Source organism: Oryctolagus cuniculus, chromosome 3 (assembly GCF_051225735.1).
Source record: "Oryctolagus cuniculus isolate XC-2025 breed Fujian yellow rabbit chromosome 3, ASM5122573v1, whole genome shotgun sequence".
NCBI lineage: Eukaryota > Metazoa > Chordata > Mammalia > Lagomorpha > Leporidae > Oryctolagus > Oryctolagus cuniculus.
In genome coordinates, this window is record NC_142869.1 from 152938990 (window position 1) to 152957699 (window position 18710).

An 18710-nucleotide genomic window follows, 5' to 3' on the forward strand; every position below is an offset into this window, starting at 1 on the left:
ATTTTTATTTTATTCTTTTTTAAAGATTTATTATTTTATGTGACAGGCAGAGTTACAGAGAGAGAGAAAGAGAAGTAGAGAGACAGAAAGAGAGGTATTTTCCATCCACTGGTTCAGTCCCCAAATGGCCTAAATGGCCAGGGCTAGGCTGGGCCAGATGGAAACCAGGAGCTTCATTCTGGTCTCCCATGTGGGTACAGGGGCCCAAGCACTTGGGTCATCTTTCACTGCTTTCCCAGGTGTATTTGCAAGGAGCTGGATTGGAAGTAGAGGTTCTGGGACTCAAACCAGCACCGATATGGGATGCTGGCATTGCAGGCTATAGCTTAACCCATGGTGCCACAATGTTAGCTCCTAAATATTTATGTTCTAAATTAACCCTTTTTGACATATGTAATGGCTTTCAAATCCTTTCTTTTATGATAATTTGAATAGTTTCTGCTCAACTTGTAATGCTGTTAACTTCAGGTGTTGTTGCCTTACATATGGGTAGGTAGAACTCCATTTATCCATTTTATTTTCTTGTATAAAGGTGTCTAATATTCAGAAGCAGAAACATGACAATGCAAAACATAGTATAAATCCAATTCATTTTGCCTTTGTTAAGTAATTGATCACAGGGAATCCTTCAAATTGTGAACTCCTCTGGTTATACTTAGTTTGGACTTCTATACTGTGTTTGGACTTCCATCTAATCTATTATGAATTAAAAACTAGAGCAGAATTTCATGTTTCTTTGTATAATTGAGGTATCAAATATTTTAAACCAGAGCCTTTAATTTTTCTAAATTATTAGGCTGTGATGTGGGTTCCTAAAAGATCCTCTTATGGAGCAAGTGCTTGCTTTTCTCAAGACTGAGAAGAAGTGATTCTTGAGAACAAGTTTTACTATTAAGTCTCATGATACAACTCTTTGTGGACAGAGGTTCTGCATGGAAAGTTAGTGCACAGTGACTCTTGTTGCTTATTTAACAAATAACACTTTATGTAAGACATCAGTGGTCACCCAAGACTCTTGACATGAGCTTCCTTGGCCATGAAAGCCTTTTGGATCCACTAGCTAGACAAGGCCATAAGCAAAGGGGAAGTTCTGTCCTCCCTTCAGAAATAAGTACCTCCTTCTTTTGTGGCCATTGGGGTATCACCCACAGGGGTCCTTTATATAGAACATTTTTTTTCCAATATGTCTTAGCTTTCCATGCCTGAAATGCTCCCCCTGGGCTTTCCAGCCTGACTGGAATGCCTTAAGGGCTGATTCTGAGGTCAGAGTGCTACTTAAAGTGATTGTCATTCTATGGCTGCTATATGGAGTGCTCCCCATGTTGGAGCCTTCACTCCTTTTTGATTCTGTCTATTATTGTTTCCAAACACTTAGTTCAATTTATGCAATCACTTAACTCTTCATCATATCTATACCGTCACTTTACAACTTATTCCTATATATTTGATCTCTATAACACTTAAGCTGCTGCTTTTATCAGCTAGCTTATGGGATTTTAGGGTCTTATGGCTAGTTGTTAAGTCATACACTTAGAGGTAAGTCTGTATGAGTGTATGTAGAACTATACTGCTTTGTTGAAAACTTCATACATTTGACAATTACAGTTTTATGATCTTGATGATTCTTCCCACTGTGCCCACCATTCCTCCCTCACTCCTACCCCTCATCCTCTTTTCTTTCTTATTGTCACTCTTATTCTTTACTAAGATTTATTTTTAATTGACTTTACACATATGATTAACTCTATGTTAAGTATAGCATTCAGTGAATCTTATGGAACATAAAAAGATAAGGAAAATATTATAAAGGAAAAGATAAAAATATAGAATAAGAAGCTGTTCCTCAACAGTCAAGAGAAGGGCTGTTCATAATCATTGCTTCTCAAAGCATCAATTTCATTTCTACATGTTGTCTTTTAGGTGCTCTATTAGTTATTACATGTCAGGGAGAACATATAGAATTTGTTCCTTTAGGACTGGTTTATTTCACTAAGTATGATGTTTTCTGTTTCATCCATTTTGTTGCAAATGACCAGACCTTTTTGACTGCTGTGTAGTATTCCATGGTGTACATATCCCATAATTTCTTTATCCAGTCTTCAGTTGATGGGCATTTGGGTTGGTTCCATGTCTTCGCTATTGTTAATTGAGCTGTGATAAACATGGAAGTGCATATAGATCTTTCATATGCTGAACTCATTCCCCTTGGGTAGATTCCCTGGAGTGGGCTGAATGGGTCACATGGTGGGTCTATATTCAGATTTCTGAGGTATCTCAATACTGTCTTCCATAGTGGCTTTACCAGTTTACATTCCTACAAACGGTGGATTAGGGTACCCTTTCCCCCATATCCTCGCCAGCGTTTATTTTTTATTGATTTCTGTATGAAAGCCATCCTATCAAGGGTGAGGTGAAAACTCATGTGGTTTTGATCTGCATTTCTCTGACAGATAATGATCCTGAGCATTTTCTCATGTGTCTGTCAGGAATTTAGATTTTCTCTTTTAAAAAATTTCTAAGTACTTTGCCCATTTATTAACTGGATTGTTTGTTTGTTGTTGTTAAGTTTATTGATCTCTTTATATATTCTGGTTATTAATCCTTATCAGTTGTATAGTTTGAAAATATTTTTTCCCATTCTGTCGGTTGTCTCTTCACTTTGCTGATTGTTTCTTTTGTAGTACAGAAGCATCTCAATTTGTTGTAATCCCATTTATCAATTTTGGCTTTGATTGCCTGTGTCTCTGGTGTCTTTTTCAAGAACTCTTTGTCTATGCTGATGTCTTATATGTTTTCCCCAGTGTTCTCTAATAATTTGATGGTGTCAGGTTATAGATTTAGGGCTTTAGTCAATTTTGAGTGGATTTTGGTGAAAGGTGTCAAGTAAAGGTCTTGCTTCATGATTGTGCATGTGGCGGTCCATTTTACCAGCATCATTTGTTGAAGAGACTGTCCTTGCTTGAGGGGTTGATTTCAGCTCCTCTGTCAAAGATAAGTTGGTTGTAGATGCTTGGATTGATTTCAGGCATTTCTTTTGTGTTCCATTGGTCATCTCTTTTTGTACCAGTACCAGGCTCTTTTGATTATAACTACCCTGTAGTATGTCTTGAAGTCTGGTATTGTTATGCCTCCGGCATTGTTTTTGTTATGTAAGATTGCTTTAGCTATTCAGGGTCTCCTGTGTTTCCATATGAATTTCAACATCATTTTTTCTGTATCTGAGAAGAATGTCTTTGGTATTTATATTAGTATCACACTTAATTTGTAAATTGCTTTCAGTAGTATGGACATTTTGATGATATTTACTCTCCTAATCCATGAACGTGCAAGATTTTTCCATTTTTTTTGTATCTTCCTCTCTTTCTTTGTAATTCTCATCATAGAGATCGTTGACATCCTTAGTTAAATTTAATCTAAGATATTTTATTTTTATTTTTTGGTAGCTATTTGTGAATGGGATTGATCTTAGAAGGTTGTTCTCTTTCTCTCTGTCTCTCTCTCTCACTGTCCACTCTGCCTGTCAAAAAATAAAAATAAAATAAAATAAAATAAAATAAAATGAAGCTTGTTCTCAGCTGTGGCATTGGCTGCATATACAAAGGCTTTTGATTTTTGTGTGTTGATTTTATATCCTGCTACATTTCCAAACTCTTCTATGAGTTCCAATAGCTTCTTAATGGAATCTTTTGGATCCCCTATATATAGGATCATGTCATCTGCAAATAGGGCTAGTTTGAGTTCCTCTTTCCCAAGTTGTACCTCTTTGATTTCTTTTCTTGTCTAATGGCTCTGGCTAGATCTTCCACGACTATATTGAAAAGCAGTGGTGAGAGTGGGCATCTTGTCTGGTTCCGGATCTCAGTGGTATTGCTTCCAATTTTTCCCCATTCAATATGATATTGGCCATGGGTTTGTCATTAATTGCCTTGATTGTGTTGAGAAATGTTCCATCTATTCCCAATTTGCTTAAAGTTTTCATAATGAAAGGTTGTTGTATTTTATCAATTGCTTTCTCTGCATCTATTGAGATAAGCATTTGGTTTTTGTTCTTAATTTCTTAATATGATGTATCACATTCATTGATTTGTGAATGTTGAACCATCCTTGTATACTGTAAATAAATCTCACTTGATCCAGGTGGATGATCTATTTGATGTGTTTTTGGATTTGTTTGGCTAGTATTTTGTTGAGGATTTTTGTGTCTATGTTCAAGAGATTGGTGTGTAATTCTCTTTCTCTGTTGCAGCTTTTTCAGGTTTAAGAATTAAGGTGATGCTGGCTTCATAGAAAGAATTTGGGAGGAGTCCCTCCCTTTTGATTGTTTTGAATAGCTTCAGAAGATTTGGAGTTAGTTTTCCTTTAAATGTTTGGTAGAATTCAGCAGTGAAGCCATCCAGTCCTGGGCTTTTCTTTGTTGGGAGAGTTTTTATTACTTATTTGAGTTCTGTCTTGGTTATTGTTCTGTTTAGGTTTTCTGTGTCTTCATGACTCAAATTAGGTAGGTCATATGTACCCAGGAATCTATCTCCCAAGAAATGACCCTGTAATATGGGATGCTGATCTTGCAAGAGGCAACTTAACTTACTGTACCACAACTCTGGCTCCGAATGCCTGACGAAAAAAAATCTAAATGAAACACATACTAAAGTTCATTCAAAGTAAAAGTATTTCAGGGAGGCCAGTGCTGTAATATAGTGGGTAAATCTGCCTCCTGAAATGCCTGCATCCCATGTGGGTGCTGATTTGCCCTGGCTGCTCTATTTCTGATCCAGCTCCCTGCTAATGTGCCTGGGAAAGCAACAGAGGATGACCCAAGTGTAATTACTTTATCCAACTGAAATCTATGGGCACAATTTAATTTTTAAAATTTTGATTTTCATTTTTATATAGACAGAACTACTGGTGGAGTTAAATACATCTTTAGGCTATTTTTCTTTGGTTAAGTCATCATCTTTAGAAATTGCACTTCTTTAGATACCCATGTGGGAAGAAGCACCTAGCTCCTAGCTTCAATCTGGCTCAGCTTTGGTCATTGCAGGCATTTTGGGAGTGAACAAGCAGTTGGAAGATATCCCTCTCTGTCTCCCTCCCTCTCACTCTGTAACTCTGGCTTTCAAATAAAAATAAAATATTAGAAATTTCAATTAATTTATATTTTAGGAGAATCAGCTCAGAGCATTCATATTCATTTAAAATGTATTTGTCATTCAACTCTTTAAAGTGGCTGGAAAATAAGAATACCCCATGATCAAAAAACATCATGTTTTCAATCTATAAAAACATTACTATAAGTGACTTAAATAATGTTTTGAACAGTGTCACAGAACCTGTGAAAAGTGTTCTTTGACATTATTGTCTTCCCTAGGAAGACATCTGCCTCTATGAACAGAACAGACTGGTAACATCACTCATGTCACCTTATTTGCTTTGTAATTCCAGCATTTACTAACTTATGTATTTTCTTTGATTCTGCAGTTATTGTTAATTGTGGTTGGAGCCATAGCAGTGGTTTCGGTTTTACAACCTTACATCTTCCTAGCAACAGTTCCAGTGATAGCAGCCTTCATTTTATTGAGAGCGTACTTCCTCCATACCTCACAGCAACTCAAGCAACTGGAATCTGAAGGTATGACACTGAATATGCAGTGATCAGTTTGGGAATAAAAAAGCCATGTGAGCTATTTAAGTATATGTACATAAGAGGAAACTGCATCACAAATTACACATGGATTGTTGTGTCTTTTTTTTTCTTTCTGGAATTAAAAGCTTATTTTGATGTGAACAAAATTTTGAAATCTATTCATAGTGTTTTTTTTTTAAACTTTCCCCAATGAAAACTTTTATTTAAGGAATACAAATTTCATGCGTTTCGTAAGTACAGATTTAGGAATACAGTGATTCTTCCCACCATATCCCCTTCCCACCCTCACTCCCACCCCTCTTCCATTCTCCACTAAGATCCACTTTCAGTTAACTTTATACAGAGGACCAACTCTATACTAAGTAAAGAGTTCAACAATTTGCACACACACACAAAAAAAACACATTAAAAAAAACACTGTTCTTCAACAATCAAGACAAGGGCTGTTCAAAGTCATTGCATATTGAAGATAATTTCACTTATTTTTTAAGAAACTTAATTAACTTTAAAGAAGCACCCAAAGAATGATACATCTTTTGCGAGCACTTAGACATAATTATAATACAACTCTTTGAGGACAGAAGTTAACAATTAACACTTTTATGTATGATGTTATGACCACCTGAGGCTCTTGACATGAGCTGCCTAGGCTTGGAAGGTTTTTGAATCCTCAAACTCCATCAGCATTTAGACAAGGCAATAAGCAAAATGGAAGTTCTCTCCTCCCTTAAGAGAAAAGTACCTCCTTCTTTGATGACCACTTATTTCCTCTGGGAACTCTCTCACAGAGGCCCTTCATGTAGAACATTTTTTGCCACAGTGTCTTGGCTTTCCATGCCTGAAATACTCTTGTGGGCTTTTCAGCTACACCAGAATACCTTAAGGGCTGATTCTGAGGATAGAATGTTATTTAAAGTGATTGTCATTCTGTGAGTCTGCTGTGTGGATTGCTTCCCATGTTGGAGCATTCACTTCCTTTTAATTATATTATTATTACCAGATATTCAATTCTATCCATATGATCACTTTAATACTTAAGATGGTATTTTTACCACCCAGCCTAAGGGGATTTGGGGGTCCCATGACAAGTTTTTAAACTGTTCCCTTAAAAGTAAGTCCATAGGAATGTATGCAGAAATATACAGCTTTAGAGTTACAAACTTCATAGACTTCATAATTACAACCTTAGGAACATGGCGATTCTTTTTGTTAATTAATGACCATGTGGCTCCATTTTGGTTTTAAAACAATTATATATAGAGTTTTACCAGGGTTGGTGTATATGACACTCATTCATAATTTACTTATATCAATTAAATTTTAAAAATTAGAGTGCAGCTATTACCAAAGGTTTCTCTGAGTTCCCTAATTATATTAGAGAAATTTTTCCCTTTTTTCTTGTCTTTATATAGCATTCTTTTGTTTTCAAATATTTTATTTGAGATGTGGAGTTAGAGAGAGAGAGAGAGAGGGAAAGAGAGAGAGGGAAATAGATCTTCCACCCCCTGGTTTACTCTCAGATGGCAGCAATGGCTAGAGCTGGGGTGATCTGAAGCTAGGAGCTAGGGTAGATAGCCTTCTTTTATGTCTTGGGCTCTCATTTTGCGTGCCCCAATCTCTGTTTGAAAAGCATCTTTTTTTCCATAACAGCTTTGGTGGGGATGCATTTTCAGGGAATGAATTTTCTTTCTTTTTTATTTTTTTATTTTTTGCCAGGCAGAGTTAGACAGTGAGAGAAAGAGACAGAGAGAGAGAGTTATAGACAGTGAGAGAGAGACAGAGAGAAAGGTCTTCCTTCCGATGGTTCACCCCCAAAAGGCTGCCATGGCTGGCACGCTGCGCCAATCTGAAGCCAGGAGCTTCCTCCTGGTCTCCCATGCGGGTGCAGGGCCCAAGCACTTGGGCCATCCTCCACTGCCTTCCCGGGCCACAGCAGAGAGCTGGACTGGAAGAGGAGCAACCAGGACTAGTACCTGCCGCCCCAACCGGGACTAGAACCTGGGGTGCTGGTGCCGCAGGTGGAGGATTAGCAAAGTGAGCCGTGGTGCCAGCCAGGGAATGAATTTTCAATATGCTGTGCCTCCAGGATCATCCACTGAATCAATTCCCTTAAACTTTGTTAATTGAGGCACTTAAAAATAGGTCTCGAGAGAAAAGAAATTTGTTTTTCCAGCAGAAATTTATTTGGGATTAATGAAAAAAAGTGATGGCAGCAGAGAAATATGAAAAAATAATAGTAGTAATTTTATAATAAATTCCCATATTTTGTAGGTAAGTAAAAAAAAGGTAACTCCTTAATAAATATAACATAACAAATCATATGTATTCAAAGTATAGCACTGAATGATCAACATCTCTGACCCATAGTAGTTATGGTATTACTGTAAGTTAATCTTGTTCAGGTACTTGCTTATATGGAATTGAATTGTGTGTTTGCATTGTTTTATATGGAACATTTCAGGTAGGAGTCCAATTTTCACTCATCTTGTTACAAGCTTGAAAGGATTATGGACACTTCGTGCCTTTGGACGGCAGCCTTACTTTGAAACTCTGTTCCACAAAGCTCTGAATTTACACACTGCCAACTGGTTCTTGTATCTGTCAACACTACGCTGGTTCCAAATGAGGATAGAAATGATTTTTGTCCTCTTCTTCATTGCCGTAGCCTTCATTTCCATTTTAACAACAGGTACAATGACTTTATTAACTATTCAGCTAAACATTTATAGTGAAAACTCTGTCAGTAAATGAAATACTGTGTTCCTATGGCTTAAACTGTTTTGATATCTTAAAATTTTTTAAATTTGTTATTGAAAGACTTGGATTTTTATTGAAAAAATGATCTCCTGGAATTTCTACTATTTTATTGTTGAACAGATAATTTCTTTGAATTTGAGTTATATATAGTATTATTCATTATTGTACTATTTAAAAAACTGAGCCACACAGAATGTCAATCTGTGATTTAGAGAAAAATGTTGTCTCTTCATGCTTATCTTGCTAAATATCCCTGGCTTCAGAATTGATAGATCTCTATTTTAAAGAGCTCTTTGAATAAGAGGAGGGAAAACATACATTTACACACACAGATACACACAATCCCCTTAGCTGGTAAGTTTTGTTCTTTGAACAAGTAGTTTGTAAAATTCATTATGTAATGGGAACTTTGAAAAAAGAAAAACTGTCTCAAAAGAGAAATAAATAAAATGGCCATACTTTTCCAAATATGAATGTTTTGAATTTCAGAATATTTCAAAAAAGGTAAAATAAAAACCTATGTACGTAGATGAGTTCCCCTAATTTAAGAAGTTGAACGTCTGAGCTATAAGTATTGAAACATGATACCACATGACAATGGACAAAAAGGCAGGATCCATGCCCATTCTGCTGTTTTGCTTGGATTTGAGAACCACCATTGTCATGAGAGAGTCAATCTCAGCTGTTTGTCCCATCTCTTGAGTCCAGATGCTGACCTGGATCTGTTTCATTTTTGAGTCAACTTCATTCATTTTTCTCCCTGAAGTCTGGTTTTCTGGGTGTACCACCACTCTTGCCACATGGACTTTATGTGGCCTTTTCATTCTGGTCCTCTAAATTAACAGGAGAGTTTTTCAGAAAATGGACTCCTTTTGTCTCAGGGAGACGTCCACCTGTAGTCTACTTAGCTGCTGTGAGGATAACAGGTTCATGATGTTCATTCATTGGGAAATGACTTTATGAAAGGAATGTAAAGTCACAAATGACTTTATGAAAGAAACGTCTTTATAGATAGAGAATCTTACATTTTTTGTTATTTGAAACAAATTCAGAGGTCAGAATCATCTGAAAGAAGATTTGTGAGCAATTAATTCAATGAGTTGATGTGTCATGTATTCTAACATAATGCTTAAGAGTAGAATCAAATCCTGATTTGCCAGGGGTCATAGTCAAAACATTTAAAAATCATTATAGTACGGAAACTCCCACTCAAATCAGACGCTCAGTCAATGTGATTGTTGGCTACCCAACTAGTATCATCCTTGGCTCTTCTGGTCTTTAGCTGAATCCTAATTTGTATGTATGAATTAACTTTCCTAAACTCCTCATTTTCCTTATCTGTAAATAGACAAAATAATAGTGCCCAGCCCATAATGTTTGTGGTGAGTATTAAGTACAATCTGTGCAAAAAACTCGGTATAGTGCCTGGTTCGTATTAAATACCCAATAAATGTTATAGTACATGGTATTGAAATTTTATCTTATTCTCATCTTAACCATCAGAACAAGCAATATACTGAATTCTTAGTAGATTTTTACCTATTTAAAATAAATGATTTAGGACAAAGAGCATGTATGTGATGTATGTGCTCTCTATGTTATACCTTCTTTAGGAAACATTTGTGGTTACCAAAATTTCAATTGATAACAGGATGAATTATTTCTCCCAGTTTTAGAACCTTGTAACAATTTTACCATGCAAGATAACTCAAATTTATAAATAATTTAAGAACATTCCTCCTAAAGAATTTTGGAGCCATAATACTGGATATTTATGAGTTTTAATTAGTGGTCCCCCTAGCCCTGAAAAGCCATTTAGTCTGATTCAACACTTAAGTATAGTTCTTCCCAAGTAACTAATCTTTTGTTGGTTTTGTTGTTGTTTTTAACATAATGGGTGATCTTCTCTTTTCAAATGGTAGACCTCTTAGTCTTCTGATTGCCCAATGAGCTCTAAGTCCACTTTCTTTACAGCAGCATGTGATTAGCAGAGAAAATTCTCCTTGAAAAAGTGGGAAGCACATGTATAGATTTTACAGGTGCTTCCCAAATACCCTTTGCTCTTGATCTTGACTAAAGGAGCTCATTTGAACACAGGAATTTTTTTTCTCTCTTGTTTATTCCAGGATCTATCACTATTACTACTTATAGAGTAACAGTATAAAAGATAATTTGATATCTACCCAATATCAACAACCCCTTCAATTGCTGGTTTTTTTTTTTTTTTTTTTTTTTTTTACAAAGAGCAGTTTTTTCCCAATATTCAATCACATGTGTTGAACACCTACTATATGCAGGGCATTATTGCTACTGCTAAGAGGCTTGGTGAACTGAAATGAAAGAAAGATCATTAAAGTTAGTGTACAACTGAAATGTGAATTTAGTATGAAATATGGCATAGAGAGACCTGAATAGACTAGTTCACAGAAGAGAGAAACAACATTTTTTGATATGTCTTTTCCATCTATAGGTGAAGGAGAAGGAAGAGTTGGTATTATTCTAACTTTAGCCATGAATATCATGAGTACGTTGCAGTGGGCTGTGAACTCCAGCATAGATGTAGATAGCTTGGTAAGTCATTATTTTTTTTTAGTTTGGTGAAAAATATAAGAAAAAAAACAAAAAATGTAGATGATGACATAAGGGATAACTATATACCCAATGTATAGCTTAAGCAATAAAATTCTGCAAACTATTGAAGACCACCGTGCACCTTCCATTAAACCCATAGCTCTTTTTTCATCCATATGACTACTATGAAGATCTAATGCTTCAGTGAACAGAAGACTATTCACATGTTTCTCTGCCTAAGACTCTTCTAGGAAAGATACCTAGGAGTACTATTGTTGGTTCATGGAATTGATCCACACTCTATCAGATGTTGCCAAATTGCTTTCAAATCTGTTGTACCAATGTAGACTCCCTTCAAAAGAATCTCGGAATTTTCATAGCTCCATATTGCTGGTAACACTTGATGTTGTGAGACTTTTTAAGTGTGGCAATCTGGTGGAAGGAAAGTGATTACTAAAAAGACAGGTAGCTTGTACATGTTTATTTGCCATTTGGCTTTTCTCTTCTGTTAATGCTTATTCATGTCAATTGCTCATTTTTCAACTAATGTTATTTTTTTGGTAACTGATTTGTAGGAGCTTATAAATTCTGGACCAACTATCAGTTCTGCACAGTTCAAACATAATTCCTCAGTATACTGTCTTTTGATGAACTGAAGCTTTTAAGTTGAATGAATTTAACCTTATTCATGATTTTCTTCATTATTTGTGCTTATTTAAGTTTGTGCTTTGGTAACTTGTTTAATAAGTACTTCTATATAAAAGGGTTTTCAAATTTAGCAGCATAACCTTTTTCATAAATATTACTTTTCATTTTTTAAAAAATTTCTTTTCTTTTTCGCCTTTTTTTTTTTTTTTGACAGGCAGAGTGGACAGTGAGAGAGAGAGACAGAGAGAAAGGTCTTCCTTTGCCGTTGGTTCACCCTCCAATGGCTGCAGCGGCTGGCGCGCTGCGGCCGGCGCACCGCGCTGATCCAATGGTAGGAGCCAGGTACTTCTCCTGGTCTCCCATGGGGTGCAGGGCCCAAGTACTTGGGCTATCCTCCACTGTACTCCCTGGCCACAGCAGAGAGCTGGCCTGGAAGAGGGGCAACCGGGACAGAATCCGGCGCCCCGACAGGGACTAGAACCTGGTGTGCCAGCGCTGCAGGCAGAGGATTAGCCTATTGAGCTGCGGTGCCGGTCAAATTTATTTTCTTATTTTAAAGCCAGAGTTACTGAGTCACAGAGAAAGAGAGGCAGAGAGAGAGAGAGAGAGAGAGAGAGAGAGAGATTCCATCTGCTAGTGCACTCCCCAGATGGCCACAATGGCCAGGTCTGGGCCAGGCCAAAGCCAGGAGCTTCTTCCAGGTTTCCCACATGGGTGCAGGGGCCCAAGAACTTGGACCATTTTCCACTGCTTTCCCAGGTACATTAGCAGGGATCTGAATCAGAAGTAGAGTAGCCGGGACTTGAAGCAGTACCCATATGGGATGCCAAATTTGCAGGTGGCAGCTTTACCTATGACAGCGCAGTGCTGGCCCTACCTTTTTATTTTACAGTTTTAGAGATGGCACCTTTCTTATTTCTAACATGTCAATTATTTACCTTCTGCCTTTTTGCGTGGTCAATGTTTTACAACATGTGTGTTCTTTATTAATATGTACAAAGACCTTCTTTTGATTCCTTAAAATTCCAGGGACCACAGTGGTATTTATAAGTAAGAGAGAAAAGGAAGCTACACAGATTTTCCAATTTTAATTTAAAAACCAGATGTATAATTTTCAGTCAGACTGTATATTTGATCTGGGTAGAGGTATCATTGACTTTTTTTGGTCTTTCTGGAGAAATGCACTTAAAATCATTCTTCATTCCTAATTACAGCAGTTGTGGAGTCCAGAAACCCAAATTACACTTTGTGCTTAAGTTCCTTTCCCTATTCCCTGAGACCAGTCATCTACTTTCAAAACAAGAACATTATTAAGCTATAAAATTTGTATAATCAATTCCTACCAGAACAAATATCATTATTAAAAACTGTAGGAAAAAAGGTAATTAAAAATATTGTTGCCGGACTGGCGCTGTGACATAGTGGGTAAAGCTGCCACCTGCAGTGCTGGCATCTCATATGGGTGCTGGTTTGAGTCCCGGCTGCTCCACTTCTGATCCAGCTCTCTGCTATGGCCTGGGAAAGCAGTAGATGATTGCCATGTCCTTGGGCCCTTGCACCTGTGTTGGAGACCCAGAGGAAGCTCCTGGCTCCTGGCTTTGGATTGGCCTGGTTCTTGCCGTTGCAGCCATCTGGGGAGTGAACCAGCAGGTGGAAGACACCTCTCTCTCTCTCTCTCTCTCTCTCTCTCTCCCTATCTGTAACTCTGCCATTCAAATAAATAAATAAATATTTAAAAAATTACTGCTGCATGGCTTTTAAAAATTTATTATTTTGTTAAGCAGAGACAGAAAAGCAGAGACAGAGAGAAAGAGAGAGCTCTCATTCATTGATTGCTTCCCCAAATACCCACCATGGCTGAGACTAGACAGTACCAAAGTCAGGAGCTGGGAATTCAGTCCAGGACTCACATGTGGGTGGCAGGAACTCAACTACTTGAGACATCACCTGCTGTCTCCCAGGGTCTACAGTGATAAAAGACCTGAGTATTGAACCCATGTACTTTTATGTGGGAAGTCAGTGTCCTCATCAGCATCTTTCTCCCCTCTCTCCCTCCCCAAAATTTCCTTTCAATCTTCTTTCCTATGTGTCTTTGTATTTTTATTTAAAAGTACTGTAATAATTCATTGTAATATAATTGAGCCTCAACATGATGTGAGTAGAGTTTCTTTTCCTTTAATATTATTCTTTTTAGTTTTACCAGCTCTTTTCGGTATCTCCACATTTTTCTTCACTTAGTTTGATTCCAGTATGCTTTTGGAGTTGGGTCTTATAAATGTAAGTAGAACTGTTTCTGTTAGAAAGTAGCAGAATATTCAATTAATATTGTGCTTACATTTGTTGAATTCTTTGTTAAACTTTCTAAAACTTCGACAAAACATTTTAAAATTCTCATGCACTATACTTCTTGATCTAAAAACATCTCTTCACGTTATTTCTGAACAGTTCCTTTATCTTTGTCATATTAATTGCTTGGTTTCTGTGGTAGCCTCTACACATTGATGTCATATGTTTAGTTGGTGTATTTCCATTCTGCATGTCCAACCTCCATGAGAATTTCTGTAAGGTATTTTCACTTCCATTTTTCACATGGGCATCCAAGGCTTTGTAATCTGTGTTTTGACCTTGTGTCTTTCATCTGTGGCATAAGAATCTTTGCAAGGACCTATTATGTTCTTACACAGTCTATGAAAAGTGTCAATATTTGCCCTTGATCTCATTTTAAAAAGTCATGTTCTTTTGTTTGAATATCAAAGTGAATATGTGGGTATTTGTTTTCCTGCCAGATAGCCTTTCCTGGGCATTTGTGGCCATTTATCTCGTTGTTAATTCCCATCATACTGCTGTCACCTGTGCAGTTGCTCAAATTATATAGGAAGCCTTTTTATTTTCATCTTGGCCTATATTGCAAGTAGTGGATAGGTAGATATAGCTGTGCCCTGGGTTTCATGTGTCTACGGTGATGTTAATATGAAAGGTGTGAAGTGAAAGCTCAGTGTAGTGTTGTTTAACTTTACTAAGCTGTTAACTGAATTTACAGCTCACTATAAAATGGAACACACAGGCTGTTTTATTTCACATACACTCGGAACTCTTTAGTGCAAGGCTACTTAGGAAACTGTTACATCTATCTGTCTAGCCCAACTTAGACATGAGTACGGAGTCAAACTTCCACAGAACTATGAAGTTAGAAAAATGGCAATGTGGTGCTATTTTTTTTAACCTCCAAGTATTGCTTATACCTGGTGTGTATGTTTCTTTAGCATGCAACTAGTAAAAGCAAGATTTGGCTGATAATACTTGCCTGCTCCCCAGAGTCACTTGGTATTTATACATCTCAAATCCTGGCACTTGAGACCATCCAGTAGCCCTTGCATTGCATTTTCCTAATAAATTCCTTATTTTGTTCTCAAAGATAGCTTTCTTCTCAGGTGCTCCAATAGTTCTATTCCCTGCACTTTCAGCCAATGCACTTGATACAGACTTACAGAAAAAAGATAGAAGCAACCAGAGAAAATTCCCCCATTTCTTCCCATCAGAGGTACCAGCCTGCTGCACCTTCACTCAAACTTCCCTCCCTCCCCTCTGTGCCGTTGCTCCTAGGTACAGGCCAATATTATGCAATGTCCCCCTTCTTTGTGGGACTTCTACTGGCATAAAATACTCTACTGTTGTCCCTAGCTACCACCTCGTTTGTCTGACCTATTCACAGTGAAATTTCTTGGAAAAGTGCCTTTCTCCATTTTTTTCCTTCTGCTCTTTACACAGTGTACTTCGTTTCATTCTCATTATGCCCATGATTCAGGACCAACATCTTGACAATGCCAATGTGGATGCCAATGCCAATGCCTGTATCCTTATCTGCCCCAGTTGCTCAGCGATATCTCCTATGGACAAATCCTTCTTGTGATCCTTTCTGTCTAACTTTCATGACATGACTCCCTTCTCATTTTCCTGTTACCTCCATGATTCTTTCTTAGTCTCCTTTGCTGGCCTCTTTCCTCTTGTAGACCTCTAAATGCCAGCCATAATCCAGCCTTCTTTCATCCCCCCTCTTTCTACCTGTTATTACTTAACCCCATGGATCAGAAACCATTTTTTTTGATAAATGATAAATTCGTGTCTCTAGCTTAGACCTTTATCTTGCTCTCTAAACAAGCATCCAGCTGGCATCATGGTACGTTTATATGTTCATAAAACACAAATGTCAAATGTCTTCCAGTAGACTTGACATTTAGAGGATGAGTTCCTTTTCGGTATCCCTGCAAAATATATGCAAGGTCTCTAGAGATCATTAAGATGGGACAAATTTCTTTTTTTTTTTCTTTTTTTCTTTTTTTTTTTTTTTTGACAGGCAGAGTTAGACAGTGAGAGAAAGAGACAGAGAGAAAGGTCTTCCTTCCGATGGTTCACCCCCAAAAGGCTGCCATGGCTGGCACGCTGCGCCGATCTGAAGCCAGGAGCTTCCTCCTGGTCTCCCATGCGGGTGCAGGGCCCAAGCACTTGGGCCATCCTCCACTGCCTTCCCGGGCCACAGCAGAGAGCTGGACTGGAAGAGGAGCAACTGGGACAGAACCGGTGCCCCAGCCGGGACTAGAACCAGGTGTGCCTGCACTGCAGGCGGAGCATTAGCCTAGTGAGACACAGTGCCAGCCTAAAATGGGACAAACTTCTATTCTGCATACCAATGTAGTCTAAAAATCATCTGAACCTGATCTTCTAATGAATAATATACTTTAATAGGCCATTGATCACCCCCAGAAAATCTTTTAAATAGTTAAATTATCACTATCATATTTAATAATTCTCACTGGAAAATCCCATGTTTGGAGATTTTTTTGTTATTTCAATTGATAGCTCAGTGTTTTAAGAACTGTTATTTCTCATGTATTCTTTTAAATACAAATTATGCATATGTATCTCTATTCATTTCAATTGTGTTTCCCTTAGCATCCTGTAGATGGAATGAAAAGTGAAGTGTTAATTCCTTTTAACTTCATATTCCAAACTCAAACATTAGGTGGGTTTTCTTACAGTTGTTATTGATCAAGCTATGATCCTATATCTTATCTTTTGCTTCCTTAATTAGCAAGGGTGTGTTCTGGTTTATTTTCTTTGGATTAACTAGAGGCCTACCATTTTTTATTAACATAAAGCTTCTCGTTCTCTTATTCTTATCTACTTAATCATTGTATAACTCAAAAAAATCAGTACATATCTAGATTTCTACTTTTGTGTATGCATCAAGGTTAAATCAATAAACAGGAGCTTGGAAAGGTGCCCAAGGAGATGTTTTAAACTTCATGATATGAAGCCATCTGGCAACCAATAAAGTGCTCATACCTGCATTGTTGTAATGAGGCAGTTAACAATTTGTGTCATTTCCCAAGTGTTTGCCGCAGAGTGAGCACAACTGAAAGATCTGAGCATGGGCACATTATCCTGCTCGCTTGATTCTCTGAGTGAAGCAGCAGGTAAACCAGCCCTGTCTCCAATCGATGTCTACCCTACTGAACTGTGTGTTCCTAAAAAGACAAGAGGAAGGAAGCCACCGGGCTGAGCAGGGAAGACAACATATCTGCAGGGCTCACATTTAAATTCCAGTTAATGAGGCTTCAGAAAGTTATTGAAAGATTGATGCAATCTGAGAACCATTTTCTGTCAATAGAAACTCCCTCTCTTTCTCCTTTGTCTTTTTACTGCCTGTGTTTATTTTGAGTTCCAGTAAAGATCAAGTGACTGATTGTTCAATGAACAACAAGAAACCTGGTGGGAGGAGCACAGGGGAACCTGGCTTTTCTTCATGGCTCCTGATCCTTCATTCTCCCATACTGAAAGTACTTTCTGCCATAACACTCTAAGGGGGAAGATCCATTTTGGTTTTTCCTCTTTATTGGTCTCTTTATCATGAATTCTTTTTTTTTTTTTTTTGATTTCATGATCTCTGTGCTGTATTTTCCTCTCTTGACCTCTGTTCCAAGACATCTTTTCATCCAGCCATTCTCTATATCCATTCTCCATATCATGTAGAGGGACATGAGGTGTGGGAGGGAGCAGGGGGAGAAGTGCCCTTGCTGTCTATGCTGACCTTGACACCTAAGAAGGTGTGAGGCCTTAGGCAATTCACAGCCCATGAAATTCTCATTTATCTGCTTTGTAAAATGAAGCAGTTTTGATTTGAAAATTTTTAAGGTTCCTGCCAGTTCTGATATTTTCTATCTTCTGGACCCTTTTTATATGAACAATTTCAACTCTTGATTAGCGTAATATGCAGGCATTATTCTGGGTATTATAGAAATCACCTATCAGTGTAGAACCCCAAATGCTAAATTTGTGGATTAAGTTGTTCACCACCACAGTTATCAGAGGCGATCAAAGAACTGAACCACTGTGTTACAAGAACCAAGAAAGAGAAAACATTATTATATTTTAGAGTCTTGAGTATGTAGAAGAGGCAAATGAGAACCCCAACGGATTTCTGGAATATTAAAAAGAAGTTTGCAAAAATTTATAAAAGAAAATTAACTGAAGGGTTAATGTTGGGTTACTTCAAGTTTCCTTTCTGAATGAGGTTTAAGGCAGAGGGAGCTTTGTTATTATGCTGAGTGCAGCTGACCTGTTTGGGAAATTTGGCAGTTATCTCTGGGAAGGAAGATAAGCAGATCAGTTTCAGGTTTTGACATGAAACTTTAGCAGGAGTGAGTCCATTTTGATTTTTAATCCAGTCTTTTGGTGTCTGGTGTAAGAGCTTAGGCAAAATAATGGCTTACTGTAATTTTTATTCAACCGGGGTAAATATTGGTGTCTGCCTTTGCCTGTTGATGTAGTTAGCATCACATTTACTGAAACTCTAAATTACTGTTTATGTGGGAAATGCCTCTTATCATTAATTTTAATGCATTTTTTCTCCTTTGCTCAAGATCACCTTCTCTATCACTTCTGACAGTCATAAAAAAGTGACACTGACTTGCCCTGGGAGTGGCCCCGGTTAGAATATGTAAACCATTTGTGTAGAAAGCAGACTATAATAACTTACTAAAGGACTAGAGTTTATAGTATTCCTTAAGTAACTCATCATGTTGTTAATAATTTA

The 18710-nt window shown here is 37.5% G+C and overlaps 1 protein-coding gene across 3 annotated transcripts in view; it reads left to right on the top strand.

Moving 5' to 3' along the window:
* CFTR (CF transmembrane conductance regulator) overlaps window positions 1-18710 on the top strand; it is a 221603-nt gene that overhangs the window by 158755 nt on the left and 44138 nt on the right. For all 3 annotated transcript variants that reach the window (XM_089327932.1, XM_051847972.3, NM_001082716.1), the window contains 3 exon segments: window positions 5476-5626; window positions 8103-8330; window positions 10869-10969. In XM_089327932.1, coding sequence (XP_089184058.1) covers window positions 5476-5626; window positions 8103-8330; window positions 10869-10969 — 480 coding nt within the window.